The 19,716-nt window shown below is 50.8% G+C and overlaps 1 protein-coding gene across 1 annotated transcript in view; it reads left to right on the top strand.

Annotated features, from left to right (window-relative positions):
- IQCA1 (IQ motif containing with AAA domain 1) overlaps window positions 1–17,956 on the top strand; it is a 117,934-nt gene extending 99,978 nt beyond the window's left edge. Inside the window, exons 16-19 of the mRNA XM_059703636.1 lie at window positions 1,125–1,211; window positions 6,382–6,559; window positions 12,242–12,480; window positions 17,364–17,956. Of these exons, the coding sequence (XP_059559619.1) occupies window positions 1,125–1,211; window positions 6,382–6,559; window positions 12,242–12,480; window positions 17,364–17,495 (636 nt within the window). The 3' untranslated portion in view covers window positions 17,496–17,956. The remainder of the gene's footprint in view (window positions 1–1,124; window positions 1,212–6,381; window positions 6,560–12,241; window positions 12,481–17,363) is intronic.
- The last annotated feature ends 1,760 nt before the right edge of the window (window positions 17,957–19,716 follow it).

Here is a 19,716-nt window from a genome sequence, read left to right as displayed (position 1 = left end):
CTCTCGGCCGATTTTTTGCATTGAGTTGATAGAGTAATTTGAGTTAACGAGCTCCTTAACGAGCTCGGTCTCAGAACGAATTAAACTCGTAAATCAAGGCCCCACTGTTCTCAGGTGTGTGGCTCAAGCACATGAGGGGCCCATGGTGTGGCCACCATCAGCAGACCTGGCCGCCATCTGCAGGCCCTGCCTCCAGCTTCCGTCACTTTCTAGCCTGTGACCTTGGACAGGTCACTTGACGTCTGAGCCTCAGCTTCCCCGTCTGTACACAGGGTTGGTAATACTGGTACCTGTTTCACCGGGTAGCAGGGAGGGTGAAGGAGTTATTGCAGGAGGACATGCGGGGTCCACGCTGGCCCTGACCATGCATGTGAGGCCGTGTGCCACGTGTGTGGCCCAGGCCTGGCACACACCTGCCCCAGAGCTGCCGCTGTTTGCACAGCACGCTCCACGGCCTCGGGACTGGATTAAAACGGGCAGTTTGGAATTCTTAAATCTCTGGTTCTAACAAATAACACCTAGCAAAGAGTGGTTGGCTGGGACTGTTTCCTCTTAGGACGTCCTGCGTGGGGGCCTGTGAACTCGGCCAGCCCGGTGTCAGATGGGCACCGGGACCCAGGGAAACCCACCTGGTGGTTGAAAGTGCACGGTCCGCTCCCCTTGGTCCACGGCCCGGGAGACAGCCCGCCAGTGTTCCCGGTGCTTTTCCCATCGTTGATTAAACACCCACCTTGGGAGACGAGCCAATGGCATCGCGGGGCCCTGGCGCGGGGACGGCTTTTCCCACCCTGAGCAAACCTGAATGAGCCTGGGCCTGCGGGCAGGCTGGAATTAACACTCAAGGCTCGGTTTCCCGTTTGTTAGCGGCAGAAAACTATTTATTGGCTTATTTCAAGCCAGACGGAGAGACGCCTGGGGCCTTGGAGCAGAAGGTGCCGAAGTCCAGTGTGCCCTGCCTGTAAGGTGGTACATCCCTCGCGATATCCCCACCCTGCAGTGAAGGAGGGTAGACCCCGCCACCCGAGAGCCCACGTAGGAGCCCTCGGTCCTGCTGTCCCCTGGGGTCAAGCGTGCACCCAAAACGGAATAGCGTTTTCAACCGAGGCCTTTCCTTCTCCTGGCAGGTGGCCCGACAGCTCCAGCCGTCCGTGGTGTGGATCGGAGACACGGAGAAAACCTTCTACAAGAGAGTACCCAACGCCGAGAGGATGGTGAGGCTCCCCCGGCGTTGCTTAGTCTGGGCTCTGCTTTTCTCCGAGGGGCCCCTTCCCAGGCTCCCTCTCCTTCTCAAGAAGGTCTTGCTTTTTTGAGGGAGGAAGGAAACGGGGCGGGGGGGCGCAGCCCTCTCCCTGGGCCCTCAGTGCTTGTCCGTGTCTGAAAGGACGCAGCGGGCTGATTTTATGAGGCATCGTTTAGGAGCAAATGAAGGGCTGTGTGGAAGGAGGGAGAGGGGAGCTAAAGCCCTATCACCTGCATCAGAGGGAGGGCACGTTTTAGGGAACTCGGCTCCGTTAGAGCAAATGGCGCACACAGGGGTTATTATTAGGACTTCCTATTGTTCATAACAACAAATAGCAGAGGGCCTGAAACTTAGGGACAAAGGCCATCAATGGAACTGTGAGAGCAGCGCCCGGGCCTCTGGGGAGCCCTCTTTCAATTGCTTCCTTCCTGCTTTTCTCTCCTTTCAATGGCCCCCACCCCCCGCACTTCCCCCCACAGATCACCGCAGATTTCCCACACGTTAAAAAAAATGTGCAGATATACATGATTGTTATTCCACATCAATTTGCTCCAAAGCAAATAGTGGTTAACTGCGAATTCCTGATTAAATTCGTAAGGATTTTAATCACTTTGGATCCTTATGTATTATGCATCCCTGTTAGCAGGTAGGGATGATTTGGATGAAGAATGAAAGCTCAATCTTTCCTTCCCCACAGGGGCCTTGATTGGCCTGTCATTTTAGAGACTCGGGAGGACTCGGTTATTATTTAGTCTGCGAACCTAGTGGTTAGCTCCCTCTGCTGGCGAAGCTGTACATGTGAAAAAAACCCACATAGAGGCCAACTGGAAGGCTGGGGTTACTAGGAACCAGACTGAATCTGAAGAGAAATGCCGGGCGGTGTTTAACCCACGCTGCCACCCACCTGATGCCATCGGACGCTTTGTCTCACTCATGGGCGAGGGCTACTCGACGTCCCACTGGACAGCAGCCTGGGGAGCAGGAGGACGGTGGGCAGCGGGGACTCGGGAAGCAAGGGTTCCTGGCCGGCTCTGTGTTCACCTTAGCGGGCTGTGTGTCCCTAAGCAAGTACCTTAACCTCTGCACTGGAAGAGTCTATCGCAGGAGGAATTCACTGCACTGACAACCATGGACCATGCCCTGGGGGGAACCCTAGGCCGCCTGATGAGCACAGCAGAAGGTTCCCTGAGCCCCATCATCACAAGGCCAGGCGGTGTCTGAGCCTTCCCCAGCACAGTGGGGTCCAGCCCCAGCGCCCCCTTCCTCCCTCCCGCCCCACCCCAGGAGAGCAGGGCCCCAAGGGGTGCTGGGCCTGCCCCTTGGAGAGCAGGGCTGAGGGGTTCCTGTTGCCTCAGGGACTCAGGGCCAGGGCTGGGCCAGCTCTGCTCTCCAGGCCCCCAGCTCTGACTTTTTCCCTCAGCCAAGTCTCTGGGCCCGGGGCAGCCATGAGCAAGCCAGCCACGCTCTGAAGGTGACCACCGAATGCCGAGCTGCATCACAGAGGAGAGCAACCACGAGGCATCGCTCGGCTCCTCACGGCATCACTCGGCGACCTCAGGAATTCATCTGTCCCGGCCTCTGCCCCACAGGCCCCCTTGATCCCAAAGGCACTGAGGCACAGAGAAGAATTCCACCTGCAAAGAAACCGGAGCGGCGGTGCTTCCCCACCCACACCCAGCCACAGCACAAACAGCACCCGGCAGTTGCCCCCTGGACGGGAGGGATTCCTGAATCGCACTGGGAAAAATCTCACCTGCAGTGACTGACTCCACCCTGGATGCCTCCACCGCAGTGAAGGTCACTCAGTGGTCAAATGCATGAGGCTCTCCGAGCCCTAAGCAGGGAGGCAGGGAGGAGAGCCAGGCAGCGTGCGGACACCAGGACGGCTGAGGCAGCCGCAGAGGCCCCGGGGCACCCCATCTGTGTCAGGGAAGCGGCCCTTCTGTTTTGCAGAAGAGGACGAAGGCTCTAAGGGGCACACAGCTGGCGGGGGTCGCCCTGGGACCCAGACACAAGTCTTCTATTTGGATGCAGAGGCCACACCTTTCTCCCCACCTGGACCGCACCTGAGCACCAGCACCTGGTTTCCGTCTGTCCATCCGCCCCCATCCTCATCCCTGGGGCCACTAGACCACATCCTGAAAACCGCCATGGGCCCTCTCGTCTTAGAGCCAGAGGTGCGGGGCTCCAGGATCCCCACATTCCCCACGACACCCCTGTCCTCCACACCCTGGAGAAGCCCTTCCACGCCTAGACTCTCAGGATGGCTCCCCGTACACCGCACCCTTGCCCAGGGGCCTGCACAGGGCCCTCCCCTCCTCCTCCTGCTGGGAGCATAGCCGTTCTCCACCCTCTGTGGCTCCAGCACAGCCGGTCAGCAGTGTTTGAGGCACAGGCAGTGAGGAATGAGGCACTGTCTGGGCTGCGTTTTCTGCACCATTACCCTTCCTTCCTTCATCTCGCAGCAGCCTTCCCGGCATCGCAGTGGGGCCTCCTGGAGGGACTGGCCAGCCTTGGAGCTGGCTGTGCCGTGGTTTTGAGGAGCTGACTGCAGAAAAGCACACTGCCATCGCTGTGGGGATGCTGGGCACTCCTTTGAAATTGCCCACAATGCCAGGTTTGCAGGCTGCAGGCTGCAGGCTAACGGCAGGGGCACGGCTGTGGAGTTTGCACTGGGATGTTGGCTAGTGTGATGGATGAGCATGAGGACATCCTGCATAATGGATGCAGCTCTGAACCAGAACAGGGGTGGCCCGAGTGCAGGGGAGCACTGACTGAATGGACTCACCTTTCACTCCGCCCTCCCAATGGGGCTGCGTCTCACCACCAGCAGGAATGTCACTCTGGACACAGCCCAGAATCAACATTTGATATCTAAACAGGCTAATTAAGTTCAGATGTCCCTGTCATTTCAGGACTGGTAGCAATACCATCTTCTGCCCTAAGAACAGGAAGAACTGCCCCATCGTCACCATGGCAACTAGGCTGCTAGAAAGGGGCTCAGACTGTGCAAGTGGGTCTCTATGCCCACAGAGTGGCAGTCTCCACCTTCGCCAGGACCCTGGGATCAGTTCTCCCACCAAACTCTGGGAAGCTCCCATGTGGCCCGTCTTAGATAGGACACTAAAAGCTTAAGCAACAAAAGAAAAATTAAATAGTATCTCATCAAAACTAAAAAAACAATGTTTGCTGTAAAGCACATCATCAAGAAAGTGCAAAGAAAACTCACAGAATGGGAGAAAATATCTACAAAATCATATACGGCTAAGTGACTTGTATCTGGAATACATAAAGAACTCTTACAACTCAATAGTAAAAAGGCAAGTAACTTAAGGAAAAAGTGGGAAACGATCTGACTACACATTTTCCCTAAGAAGATATGCAAACGGCCAATAAGCACATGAAAAGATGCTGAACTTCGTTAGCCACAAGAGAGATACTAACCAAAACCACCGCGAGACACCCCTTCACACCCACAAGGGTCGCCAGCGTTAAGTGATTGAGCCCACACCCCCACACCGCGCGCTAAGAGGAGCACCTGCAGGCGGCACTCAGGGGGGGCCACACACTGGTATTAGTATTATTACCCTTGGAGACTTACAGCTGACTGGCAGAATGGGTGAGTGCAGGGGGGTTGTTAGGGAGAACTGAGTCCCTGTGCTGTCCTTGGGGCACCCCAGGTGTCTGCAGCCTCCATCGGACTTCTCCCAACAGCCCCTCCACCCGGGTCCTGCACTTCCGGCCCAGGCTCTCCCTGCACCTGGGCAGCCAGACAGAGAACTTGGCCTTCTCCCAGTCAAGCAGGAAGGAAGAAGGTGAACAACCACGTGGCCGCTGCGTGGCCGACAGCCTCACAACGGGAGTGGGCACCTGTGCCCAGAGCCCAGTCCAGCCGCCCACCCAGGGCGCCCTCGCCTTCCCTGGAGGACTCCTCCCTCCCCTCTCTGCTCCGCTCCCCTGCCCTCCAGGGTGCACTGTCGCTGTGCAGAGCAGCGTGACCACCTGGGCCTGACTCCCAGCTCTGCGGGGCCGGACTCGGAGAGACACTGGGCTGCCCGTGGGCCTGCCATGGAGCAGGGTTCTAGAGCCCAGCAGTGTATCATCCCAAAGGCCCCACAAATCAAGCATAACTCTGCCCCCCTCACCTCCACCCCCGTACCAGCTCTGTCACCCCACCTGCTCTTCACTTTTCCTCCTGAGAGTGGCATTTATCAAACGCCCACTCCCTTCCCTGGGTGCCTGGCCTTTCCTGCAGGCAGGGCTCTCTCCCCAGGGGGTTGGGGGTGGGGGGAGGGGGGTTGGGGAGGCAGGGAGGGTGCGGACACACAGGACCAGACACAGGTGTGGTCTCTGCCGGGGTCCACAGGCCGCTGCAGGGAAGCCGTGCGTGGTCTTTAGCTCAACATTCGTATCGTAATTCACTCCATTGTCCCTGAACCAGCTGAGAGCAGAACTGGTCAGGACGGAGCCTGGGTGTCTGTCCCTGCGCAGACTGCTCACCCGGCGTCCTCCTCCTCCCTTCCCCCTGGCCCTGGGTCTGGCCAGGTTCCCTTAGAGCCCTGGTTCCGTGGCGACCTGGCCAAAGCTGGCCCCTGGGGTGGAGGTCATCCTCCCTGGGCCAAGTCTTGCTTCTCTCCCTGGTTAGTGCTGAGATGCCGCTAAAATCGCAGGTTCACGCGGTTTCCGAACTGCCGCAGAGGCAGCAGCTTCACCCTCACGTAACCGGGCGTTTTCAGACGTGAGATCCAGGACCTCGTCCCTCCTGTCCCTGCGGCCAGCAGAGGAAACCTCGGGGTCCCCTTCGGAACAGCTCAGGGGATGCGGAGCCCCGCAGGCAGACTGTCAATCCCAGCCAGCTCCCCTGCGCTGGGAACCCCACCGCCGTTTCCCGTTCTCAGGGCCGAGGTGCTGGAATGCCTTGCAGGTGCTTCCTTCCTACCCCTTCCAACTCCGCATGCCGGAGGCTGAGGACAGGAAGCGCCTGCTGTCAGGGCACCCAGACCAGGGAGCGGGCCCTGCAGCCCAGGCCAGGCTGGGGCGGCCGTGCTTAGAGAGCTGGTGTCACCCTGCCTAGGCTGCAGGGCCTTCCGCTTACCCTTTTCTCTGCACGTGGCTCATTGTCTCCCCTCTCTTTTCCCCAGAACGAACCCAAACGCCTGAAAAAACATCTTCCCAAAATCCTGAAGCTCCTGAAACCCGACGACAGGGTTCTGATCGTGGGGACCACACGCCGCCCTTTCGATGCCGAAATTCAGTCTTTCTGCAGAGTCTACCAAAAAATCATCTTGGTTCCCAGACCAGACTATGCGTCCAGATATGGCAAGTACCCCGGCCGCCCCTGAGCAGTGGCCGAGGCTGGGCTGTCAGGTGCTGGGAGGGTGGCCCAGGCACCCAGTCATCGCCAGGTGATGTCCCTAGAGTGGCGTGCGCACCCATGTCAGCTGAGCTCGGTGCCACGAATGCAATTCGCTGGGTCACAAGGGCAGAACGTGCATCTCTGCTCTGTTGTTAACACTTCTTTTTACCCGGGAGCTAAGGACACTGGGCAGCGATCAGCATTTCGGGCCTTGAACGTGACAAAGCCCTCATGGGTGCAAATGTTTCTCATGAAGGGTAGAGTGGGGTCACTCGTCTCGTGTTGTACCCACGGTGACGGTGTCTTTCTCGTATAAAACCATTTCTTTACACCGGGTCGCTCTTGTTATTTTTCAGTCTTGAAGAGTGAGTCTAGGAACATGTTGACTCACTTAAAATAAACACTAAATACAACAGAAGCTTACTTTTTCAATTTTTTTTATTCTTGAAAAGATACATTCAAATTCCACTTCTTTTGAAACGTTTTTGACGGGAACAATAGGAGGAAGAGACCCTGAGGGCAGTGGGGCCAGACTGGAAAGAGCCAGGACGGGCTCAGACAAGGAACAGTGGGGTGACCTTGACACCTCAGTTGACTTTTGAGACACCATGTTCTCTGCAGAGCAGGGGAATGGTTGTCTCAGGGCCGTTGTAGCCCCGGCCAGAGGTGGTTGGCAGAATGTCTAGCACCAAATCCGACCCCAGAAGAGCATGGGCTTGGTGATGGAGAGGGAGGAAGGCAGTCCGTGGGGTTGAGGAGGGGGGCTCTCTGCAGCTGTGAGTAACCTCCCCAGGGGTTGAAAACAACACGATCTGCTCTCGTCCTGAGGGCCCACAGGCTCAGCTGGGGAGTTCTCCCTGAGCTTCTCAGCACTTTGCTGTCAGATGTCAGGTGGGGCTCTGCTCATCGGGAGACTGGACAGGCTGCAACTCCGAGGTGGTTGGAGTTGACGGAGTTGATACTGGCCATCACTGGCTCAGCTGTCAGCTGGACAGCTGTTGCCTGGACAGCCTCTACCTGTCCTCCACGTGTGGCTTAGCACAGCACAGCCGCTGGTCCCAGGGGGAGCATCCTAAGAGCAGCATTTTGAGAAGTCCAGGCAGATGTGGAAGGATTCCTGTGGCCCGGTATCGGAAGTCACAGAGTCACTCTACCACCTCGGACTGGTCAAGAGCCACTCGTAGGGCCAGCCCACATTCAAGGGCAGTAGGTACACAGGTGTGAACACCACACATGTGGCTCATTGAGGGGTCACCTTCACCTCCCACAGTGGCAGGTGGTGGTGGTGAATTCGGTGTCGAGATGGTGATGGGGTGGCAGTGTGGCTGTAATGGAGATGATGGGGGTCACAGTGGCGGGAGAGGTAGAGGAGACGGTGGCCATGGTGACATGGTAGCAGTGTTTAGTATTCATGATAATTATAAAAAGGACTAGGTCAGACTTAGTTTCTATTCATCCTTAGCCAGTCACAGTAGCACCATCAAAATAGAGGGGATATGGGGTCCTTTCTGGTTGGTCTTGAACTCCTGGTCAGCTAAAAGCACAACTCTCTCCTCTCCACCTATTACAAACTCTTAGCTTAGCCACCCCATTTGCAATGTCGCTCATTTCTGTCTTGATAAGTTATGGTCCTGGCTTCATAAATCTATGTTATACAAAAAGTACAGGAGGACTCAGGTCCCAGTTCTTTCTCCATCCATCTAGTGACTTCTTCATCTTCTAGGACCTCCACTCAGTCCTTTGCATCCAACCAGCATCAAAGGAAAGGGAGAAAGACAGTATGGACGGTCTCAAAGGAGATTTTAGGTACCGGACCGGGAAGGCCAACTGTTCTTCCACCCATATTACATTGGCCAGAATGAGTCGCATGGCCCCACAAGGTTCAGGGGGGAGGGGTGTGCAGTCCAGCCAAGGAAGCGTCAGCACAGAAATGGGTGAGCACAGCCGTGTCAGCCCACTGACTCCGTGTGGAGGGCCCCATGCTCCTGGCCTTATGGAGCTTTCCCACTCATTCCTCACCCCCTTGGCCAGGTGTCCTTTCTTGCGCCTTTTTCTCCTCCTCCTCCTCCTCCTCCTCCTCTTCCTCCTCTTCCTCCTCCTCTTCCTCTTCTCTCTCTCTCTCTCTCTCTCTCTCTCTCTATATATATATATATATATATATATATATATATATATATGTATATATATACACATCGTCTTAATGTTATCTTAGTGGAATAAAATAGGGTATTATCCTTCACTTTGGGTTGAATAGTTTCTATTGTTTGACAAAACCATGGGCTCTTTAAAAGTGAAGCTATTTGGCTACAAAAAAGACAATTGTGTTCTTTTAATAAAATGCCAGTCACCCCTAAGGACTAGATCTGCAGATTCCCACCTGAGTCTCTTCAAGACAGCGTCATGGGGGAGGGAGGAGAAAGCGTCCCGTACCTGAGGGCAGGTGGCCATCCTGCACATGGGAGTTGTCGTGGGCCCAGAGCTCTGTCCACTACAGCACACGCTTCTCACGGATTTCCTTCTTGGGGGTGATTTGTTCAGGCCGCCATTTTTCAGGCATCACAAATGCTGCCCAACATTTCCTCCAGTGGCTGCGGAGTGTTCCTAGCCACCGCGGCTGGGACATCCATCTCACAGAAAGACTGTTCCTGTCTTTGCAGTGATCAAAAATGGTCTCTTCCAGCCCATAACGCACAGGCTGCAAATCCATAATGGGGGCCTTTGCTCAGCCATCCATCTCCCGGCCCAGAGCCGAAGGGGTAAGGAGCAGTCCCAGCCCCACCGTCACATCCTTGAGGCAGCATCAAGGAGTGACTAGGCCGAGCGCAGACGGGTGGGTCAGCCCAAGGAAGCGCAGTCCTGAAGGTTTACCAGATCTAACTCAGTATCTACCTTCTTGCCCCAAATCAAGCTATTTCCTCCCAAATGTCTCTGCAGAGAAAACCCACCCCAAGGTTGATTAATGCCTGTCTGGTCCCCAGAAATCCCTTTGGGCTTCCTTCTCTCCGCTTTCCTAATGCTGCTCCCCTTGCCTCTCTTCCCTGGGGTCTGTTTTGCTAATAACCCAATTCATCACAGGCCCCCATCCTGGACCTGGTGTCTGCTCGGGTGAGTCCTGCCCACATCTGATTTTCCTGGACTTCTAGGCTGCAGCGGCCAGAAGCTCATCCGTAGTATATTACTTACCCCTCATCCTTCTGCGCAATCCCAAAGAAACACGAACTTTAAGTTACTGTGTCATGGAGCGCCAGCCAGGGTGGAATCAGTTTGGATTCAGAAGCAGAAGAGGAGACCCGAAGCCCCGATGCCTGGTCCCTTCCAGTCCAGGGAGTGGGGAGGTGTCCATTAGCTGGAGAACTGAGGTGCTTTTTGCATCTGGGAGAGGAAAGTAAATAATACATCGCTCGGTCGTGAGGGCCCCTCTGCTGCCTTCAGCCCTCCCGCCCTCCGCTCCCTGGCCCCAGTCCCCACGGCCACGCTCATTGTCGGCCCTGGGCCTGTCCTGCTCTTGTGTTCTCCGTGGACTAAAGACTCAGCAGCCTGCTGGTGGCTCCCGCAGCCTCCATGCGCCCACCAGGCTGTGACTCACCGTCCTCGGCCGCCTCGCAGCCGCACAGCAGCTAGTTAAGGTCAAGAATGAGCCCGTGGCTTTGTCAAAGCAGTGAGGCTGTTCTTTCAAAGGCTGATACATCCAGTTCATCTAACATGAAAAGGACGTCAAACTTGGTTGCCTTTCCCTCTCTCTAGATCTGGGATCTAAGTATAGAGACAGCTCTGGGCCAGAGGGCAGTTCCCACGGTAACCGTGATGCACCCCAGAGCCCCTTACCGCGCCTCCATTAGACACTGGTGAGCCTTGAAGTAACCAGTCTTGAGGAATCTTGATCAAATTCTACACAAGTACCAAGAATCACACACTTAGATGGTCAATGGTGTGTTTACACGTACAAGCCAGACCAGAGTCTGTGTAGGTCTTTGCTCCACGGTTCATGAATCTTTACTTGTAGACATTCCTCATGTCGGAAGGCGGATGGCAGGGTCTGTCGGAGCCTAATGGTTGGCAGGGGTAGTGCGGAGTGTTTGCTGTTGGTGCCCTTGGCCAGTCAGTCCACTCTGTGCTGCAGGTGGGCATTGGCCCATGGGTGCCCATGGCTGAAGTAGTTCTGGGTTCCCAGCCTGGAGTATCCACCGGTCCTCAGCTTTAGGGACTACCCCTGAGACTCACCCATACAATGCGCTCCCTTCTCGGCGTCCAGTCAGCACTCCAAGCTGCTGCACTTTTTCAGATGCCATGAATTTGGGCAGGAGATAGGCCAGATCCCTGGAACGATGCTGTCTGTCTGTGGTGGTTTATTTTGACCATGGGCTGTGGCTTCTGGTGTCTCACCCTCCAGCAGTCATATTCTGATAAGGGCACTTCCTACCTCTGCAATCTGTCTTTACACAGTAGCTTTGAAATAGCTTTTAGTGTATTTTGCATGATTTCCTATAACTGATGTGTAATGAGCAGTAGGGAACTTTGGCACAAACCAGAATGACTAATAATAATTATTATTATTATTACTAAAACAACACTGACGCAGCTACGGAAACAACGTGCCCGCCCTGCGCGAGAGCAGCAGTCTCCCAGGTGCTCGGCAGACATCCTGATTTCTCACGCAGCCTTCCCCCGCCATGTTCCAGGGAACCCCAAGGCAGGCTGCAGCTCACACACACCCACCAGGCAGTAGGTCGGGGGAGTGAGATGTTGCTGTAGGGGCCAATTTGCGGCCCTTGGAGCCCTGGCTGCACCTCTTGCCCTGACTCTCCACCCTTGAAGCCTAACCTTCCACATTTTGGAGACATCGGCAGGCCCCGTGGCAGAGCGTCCCCTCCCAGCACCTCAGCTCACCACCGGACCGAGGACCCCCGCCAAAGAGGACAGTGGAGGTGAAGCGTTGGCATAACTCATGGCCCCAATGCCAGGCTCCAGTGTGGTCACAGTGACATTGGCCATCATTCATTCCTTGGCAGTAGTTAGAACTTTGCGTTTCACTGAGCTTTTTTGAATCCACCTGGTTGAATGACGTGGTCACTTCATAGACCCAACGGTGCTCAGATCAGTTGGCAACGGTCGCCTTTGTAAAAAGTTTTAAATATTCCTCCAAGAAGGTCAAAATGTTTTAGAGACGTTTGAGCAGATCTTTCCGGTTCTGAGGCAGGTGGCCTTGCTGTTGGCCTCCCGTCTGCCTGCGGGCGCACCAGTTACCATGACCCTCATGCACACCCTGTCTTTCCAGAACGGGCATGGTTCTCTAAGTGTAGCGTTATCTCCAATGGAGCGTGGCGTCCATTCTCTTACGTTAAGTAAACCTCAAGAGTCACTTCAAAATTCATGTCCACGACACCCTGTGTCCTGAGATCTCTCGGTTGCCCCGGGTCCCACTCACCCAGAGAACAGCTGGGCTCCCATCTGGTAGGTCAGTCAGGCTGCGTGTGTTCACAGTTGTTGGGGGCAGAGAATAAGGGTCGAATTGCTCTATTTAATTCAAGGTGTCTCACACCCACAGGAACCTGAGCCTATCCAGGCAACGCAGCTTTATGCAGAGAACCGGATTAATCCTGCCTTCTCTGTTCTCTCTGTCTTTCCCACCATCTCTGAAACAACAGTTTTGTGGCAGCAGATCATTCAGCGCCATGGAGGGGTCATTACGAGTGCCTTGAACATAAGTTGCCTGGCGAAGGTCACCGATGGCTTCACCCAGGGACACATCGTCCGGGTGGTGAGAAGTGTGCTCACTGACCGGAGACTCCGGCAGCAGCAGCAGAAGCCGCTCATCGCCATGGAGTTCATGGGGGCTCTCAGCACCATGGACCCCATATACCAAGAGGAAGAAGACAGCTTTAAGGTAAATGGAGCCCATAAGGTCTCAGCAGCCAACCCGCCCTGAATGGCAGGAATTTGAACTCTGCCATATGCAATGGAATTTGTGGGTCACAAAATCTTTCCATCCTTAGCAGTAAAACATGTGCCTTCCAAATTTTAAGAACATCATGGTCCGTGATCTTATAAATTAGCAGCCAGACTGCAGAATTGAGTAGCAGCATCAATACTATTGGGTTCATAAACACACACACTTGCACACATGCACACATGTACACACATGCCTGCACACATGCACCTGCACACACGCCCTGTCTTGTTTCTCACTGGTTTTTACTTCATATTTCAGGCAATGGAACAAGTCTCGCATAGAGAAGACCATTCCCTCTATTACAAACAATGCTGTTTCTGTCCCATACTTGCCGTGGTCCACTTGAATTTTCAGGCACCAGCAATAGGAAATCACACCTATTGGGAGAACACACAAAAATTTAGTTTTCTAATGTTTGAATACATTCTGAGATGTTCAGACTTCCCTAGATCTGGAGGACCAACTCTTCCCAATCTGTCTTCTATAGGAGGAAAGGGAGTCACAGAGGCGATGTCCCTCCTTATCCAAGCTCATTAGCAGCCTGCCCCCCGAAGCCAGGCAGCGGGCACCCCTCAAAGTGCTTTTCATCCAGAGGAATGCAATGTCCTCTTTCTGGACCTGCACATAGTTCTTGCCCGACTGGGAAGACAAGGGAGGAAAATGATACCCATGCAGTGTTGCCCACGCCGGTATCACACACCACCGTTAGAGAGAGGATCTGAATTCTCCCTCACCGCAGGCTCTGGAGCTTGAGATTAGGAAAAGTCCCTCACACTGTAACCCTGTCCCACCCACTCAAAAACTGTGTTTCCCTCCTGCTTTGCCACGAATGCCTCAAGGGAAGGTGGGAAGTAGTCACAATGCTGATCCCCTGGAGGATGACCTGGCACGGCGCTTGGCAAACTCTTCCCGTACAGCAGCTACTTTAGGCTTTGAGAGCTATGCAGTCCCTGTCACAACTGTCCGATTTTGCATCATGGCGCAAAAGCATCCACCCACAGTAGGTAAATGATGGACATGGCCGGGTTCCAATAAAACTTTATTTGCAGAGACAGGCAGCAGGCCAGATCGGGCTCATGGGCCATAGTTTGCTGAGCCACGTGCCAGCAAAACTGGAAAAAGATATTTCCACTCCAAGCTGAGTTTTTGCCAGGCATTTGCATTCCTATTCTTGTTAACTATTCAAGCCTTGCTGGTATTAATGATAAATATTTACCCTCTTCAAGGGATATATCATATTTTTCTCTGAAATTCCAAAATTTTCTTTTCCTTTTTTCTAAAATATCATTTTCTTCCTTATTTGGAGGAGCCAAGTTTAGGGTGATAAAGTACCTATGCAATCTCTGAGCCATGTTTTCCACTTTGCAAAATGATCCCTTGATTCCTGGGGCCCAGTAACTACCATATAACTGATCATACAACTCAAGAGAAGTAAATGCTACCATTTTATACCCTGGCATGAGCACACATAGGTTTCTCACATTCGTTCTTGGCATATTTGGTCACTTCATTGTTTAAGGAAACTATATCATTTTACCACCATCTTCCTCCCCCCCGCCCCAAATTCACTTCTGCTGCCCATTCATAGCTGCAGGGCTGGGCACAGTGCCTGCCCCATCTGCCTGTTAACAAACTTGTTTAGGGGCAAGTTTCCTGAGCAGATAGATAGATGGGGTGGCCCTGTCACACTCTTGAATAATGTGACACTGTGGCTCTAGCTGCTTGTAACCAGCCGGTCACTTCTGTCCTGAGAAACCTGACCTGTGCTCTGACAACGTGTCAGACTGAGGTCTCACGGAGCCTCCAAACGCGTTGTCCCTGCTCCGTAGACATGATGGAGGAAATACTGAGTGGTAACAGTGCAATAATCAGAGTACTGTTAGCTCATACATATTGACTACTTATGTGCCAAACACTCTATAACTCATTTAGCCCCCTATTTTACAAATGAGGAAACTGAGTGATGGAGATATGTGGGAGGCGGAATAGTGGCCCCCCAAAGACATGTATATCCTAGTCCCTGAAGCATGTGAATATGTGAGTTTACCTGGGAAAGGGAGATTCAGGGAGCAGGTCAAATTAAGGTTGCTAAGTAGTGGACCCTACAATGGGAAGGCTATCCTGGCTTGTCCTGGGAGTCCACTGTGATCATCAGAAGTAAGAGGAAGGGATCAGAAGAAAGAACCAGAGAGAGAGCAACAGGAGAAAGACTTGGGTGCCCAGTGTCACCAGCTTGAGGACGGAGGGGGGCCCACAAGCCAAGAAAGCGGGTGGTCTCTGAAAACTGCAGAGGGCAAGGGAGCTGCCCTCCCCTGGACCCTTCAGGAGGGAGCATGGCCTGCAGACCCCTGATGTCAGCCCAGGGAGATCCATTTTGGACATCTGACCTGCAGAAATAGAAGATAATGTTCTGTTTTAAACCACAAAGTTTGTGGCACTTTGCTACAGAAGAAAAAAAAAATAAGCAAGAGTCAAAGGGACTTTTGTTCCAGGTCACACAGCTAGAAAGGAAGAACTGAAATTCAAACCTTATTCCAAAGCTAAAAGCCAATTCCATTACCCATATTCTCTACTGTGTCCCAATGAATCATCACCTAAGTACTTGGCCACCTCCCCTTACATGTTAGCCAAAGTTCAAAGAAGGATGAGAAGATCCCCAGGCGCCAGAAACGAAGAAAAGTCTCCAATGCAGGAGCAGTCAGAAGCCTGGTGTGCAGCAAAGAGGGAAACAAGGCACAGAACACAAATGAGATTGAGTCGTGGCAGATGAAGTAGCAGCCCTGCTGCTTCTGTGGCTGGCTCTCTGATCTCCCCATGTCACCCAGGAGGACCCGCTTCCAGACGCCATCAGCATCATCATAAATTCTGTATCTGGGTTGAGAGGCCTGGGTAGGAACAACTGCAATACTGCTAGGGTGGGAGGAGTAACGAGAGAGGAAGAGACCAAAGCAAACCCTCCTACTCAGAATGCATCTGAAAATCAAAATTCCAAACATTTTAGGAAATATAATTCTAAGCATAATCTGAAAAAACTGGAATTTATAAATTCAGATGTTCAAGAAAATAAATGAAGGCATAACTTTCCATTAGAGGTATACACAAAGTTTTGAAACAAAGATGGAGAAATAGAATAAGAAGAGATCATTATGAAAACAATTGCAAAAAGAAAATGTAGAAATTAAAAATATAGTCACTAACATATATGGGGGAAATAAAAGAGGTATGAACTCTAGACTCGACATGGTCAAAAGCAAATTAGTGAACTGGGCATGGTCCTGGGCACTGCCCAGAAGGCAGCACAGAGAAACAAGATGCTAACACCTATGAAATGTAATCAAGAGCCTTTAAAGGCATTACACCCAACTAAGAGAAGATTTTTGAAGAAATAATTTGAAGAACAATAATTTTGAAGAAATACTAGCTGAGAATTTTTCTGAACTAAAGGCATGAGTTTCAGATTAAAAATATACTCCAAGGCTCCAGCAGAACAAATAAAAATAAATCTACTCCTACATCCATTATTGGAAACCTGAGAACAAGACCACAGACCAGTCTTAAAAGATACCAGATTACCTACAAAGAAACAACATTTAGGAAATCAGACAGCTCTCTGACCACAATAGATGCCAGAAAACACTGAGGTCATTTCTGCAAAGGGCTGCGGAAAAACAACTGTCAACCTAAAATTACATCCAGCTCAGCTCCCATCCAAGAGACGGGAGAAAATAACATCTCAAGACATACAGAGACTGAGGTAGTTTCCCACTCACAGCCGCTTCAGAGAGCAATCTGAACATAGTAAGTAAATTAAAGATGCTCATGACCTACAACCCCAGGAATCCGATTTCTATGTATGTGCCCTAGAGACGTTTTCTCATGTGTATAAGGAGATATGTAAAAGTTGTGAATTTCAACATCATTCATATTAATAAAAAATTGGAAATGACCTATATGTCAGCAACTAAAGCATTGATAAATAATGTATAGTATAGTCATTCAGTGAAATATTACTACTACAGCCCAGCCGGCGTGGCTCAGTGGTTGAGCATCAACCTATGAACCAGAAGGTCATGGTTTGATTCCCGGTCAGGGCACATGCCCAGGTTACAGGCTCAATCCCCAACATGGGATTTGCAGGAGGCAACCGATTAATGATTCTCTCTCATCATTGATGTTTCTCTTTCTCTCTCTCTCTCTCTCTCTCTCTCTCTCTCTCTCTGTCTGTCTCTCCCCTCTGAAATCAATAAAAATATATTTTTTAAAAAGAAAGAAATATTACTACTACAAAGTTTATAAACCAAAATGTTTCTCAGGTTTCAAACAAAATGTGAAGGCTGAGGAAAATGCCATCACAGGCCCGAGTGCAATTAATTACTGCTTTGTTGATATTTTGGCTCCAATATTCCTGCCATGTTTTCAGTGGTCTCCCTTAGAGTGTTCGTCTGATCTCCCATGGTGCAACACAGCCACCAGTCCAGCTTCTAGCAGCTTCTGTGCATCAGAGGGGCCATTCACAATAGCAAGAAAACCCACACCCTGGGATAGAGTAAGACCCCTGGGAGACAGGTGACTTCATCAGCAAGCGCTGTTGGTTAGATTCGGCCTGTGGTTCTCTGAAACCATTAACTCCTTGAGTAGAAGCCCCAAATCGTATAGAAATACCAGTGACAAAGAATTTGTATTAAACATACATTAAATGCCCAAAGTTTAATGGCAGCTTGCCCCTTCCATCTTAGCAAGATCTTCTCTGTTTTTTAAGAGTATTCCAGTGCATTCGTGTCATTTTGACATTTTCCTAAATATTTGTTTTGTTTCAGAACTGGTATGCCAAAACCCCTATGGGTAAAAAGCGTGCCTTGGCAATGACGGGAGGGAACACAGGAACTGCAAAGGATAAAGGACAAAAGAAGGGGAAAAAAGAGAAAAAGGAGAAAAAGAAGAAAAAGTAATGCCTTTCTGAGGAGCCATCCTTGAGTCTCTCTCGGGGATGATGGTGGCCCCAACTCTCCAGTCTGAAGAAGACCCACGCTCATGTCGCAAGCTCCTCAGCCTCTGACTCGCTTGGCTAGACCTTTGCTGGGCTGTACACCAGGCTAGCTGTCCGTGGCAACTGTTTCTAGAGCTTGTAATTGTTCCTTAGTCCATGTGAAGTTTGTACATAACCAAAACTCAGTCTTCACACTCCATGACGTTTTCAAGTTGGATACTTCATCTCATCAGTACTAGTTGCCAAATTTAAAATTTGATAGTTAGGAAATACTCTAATTTGACAACTAGTAAGTAACTAGAATCTATTATGAGAACACTAGCTTTTTATTAATCCATATATAATGTATATTCTCTTGCACATATTTTAATAAATTAATTCTTTGCTCTATTAATAGACCTTTTATAATGGAATAAAATTCTATTGTCCTTTAACTGACTCAGTGATTTGGTTGCTTGAGCTAAAAACAAACAAAAAGAAAACAAAACTTTAAATTTAACTGTGTCAATCTTCTGACTTTGAAGATGGGGAAACTAAGACCCAGAATCATAAAGAAATAGAATAAGAAGAGATAATTATGAAAAATATCATAGAAAGCTTAGAAGTTAAAAATATAGTAATTTATATAAAATGAAAAAAATAAAAGAGGTGTGAACTCTAACTAGACATGGTCAAAGAGCAAATTAGTGAACTGGAAGACGGTCCTGGGGGAATTAGCCCAGAAGACAGCACAGAAAAATAAAAAGATAAAAATCTATAAACTACAGTTAAGAATCTTTAAAGACATTGACACCCAACTAACCGAATTCCTAGAAGAAATATCAGAGAAACAATAATTTGAAGAAGTACTTGCTGAGAATTTTCCTGAAGTAAAAACATGAGTTCTCAGACTTTTAGAACATTGGGACTGACGTAATTGCTCTTTAGTTCCCTGTCTACTACTCTTGCAAAGCACCGGAACAGTGACAGGCCAATGCTAGATGAAAACTATGACATAAAAATAGGATAAATGTGGAGAAGAGAAAACCTAAATGAATAAGTAAAAAAAAGTTTTTTAAGCTGAATAAGAAACCAAATAAAGAATAGAAAAACAAGGATTCAAAAGGAAATTTGAATTTTATATGAATATGAAAGGAGTGGAAGATACACCCATTTCTCAATTGTGGTGAGAGCACAAGAAGGAGACTCACATGGAGGTGGGATGAATGTAATTTGAGATTTAGCTCTACCACAGAATGTGGTACAGTCCCCTCCTCTGTAGACCACAGTAGATGTCACAGTTTTCCTGGATTCCCAGGAGGTTGGGATTCAGTGCTCAGAACCACCAGTGGTTCCAGGTATCTCCTGGCCACCAGGACATGCCCCTCAGCGGTGTGTGTGCGGGAGACCAATGCCGTGTAGGACAGAGGGAGGCGGCCGCAGGCCACATGCTCTGGACACACCTGAGTGCACCAGGAAGCGCCTGAGTCTGTCCTCGGAACAAGCGCTGCTTTCCGAGGGCCCTGCCATGGACTTGCCTCTCACACCACAGGACCCCAATTTCAGGACGGCGGGCCTGACCGCCCCCCTGACCACTTCACACTGTCTCTGGCCAAGGCCCAGAGTGACCCAAGAGAGACAGACTTTCCACCCTGACCTCAGAGCGCAGTTTGGTCTCTCCTGGGCAGCAGCACCAACACCCTTCCCGTCATTCATCATGGGAATCAGACCCAGGGTTATGACCCAAGAAGAGAACTTCAAGACTCTATGATTTGATATTCTTTGCAAAATAATAGGATCTGGATAATAAAAATGGTATATTATAAGGAAATGGACATTATGAAAATGTTAAAAAGTAGACAATACCATTGAACTTGGTCTCAGTTTAATAACAAGTATACTTTATCAGAACTCATACAAAACTGCTAGAGCTGAATAAGCGGTCATTAATAACAAAACTTTAACCGAGGCTTGGGCTCTGGAGCAGCCCCACCCAATAGGATTCCTGCAGGGGGGACGTGGTCTGGATCTGTGCTGTCCCTTGGGGGTAGCCAATAGTCCCGTGTGGCCATTCAGCACTGGCACTGCGGCTGCTGCAACTGGATTTATTTTTTAAGTTAATGATCATTTGCATTTAAATCACTACATATGGCTAGTGTGACTGGTGGATTCAAACATGTAACTTGAGTCTTAAACATTGAAAA

The sequence above is a fragment of the Myotis daubentonii genome, chromosome 7, assembly GCF_963259705.1.
Source record: "Myotis daubentonii chromosome 7, mMyoDau2.1, whole genome shotgun sequence".
NCBI classification, from domain to species: domain Eukaryota; kingdom Metazoa; phylum Chordata; class Mammalia; order Chiroptera; family Vespertilionidae; genus Myotis; species Myotis daubentonii.
Note: the sequence above shows the minus strand (reverse complement) of the source record. Positions and strands in the feature narration are given on the sequence as shown.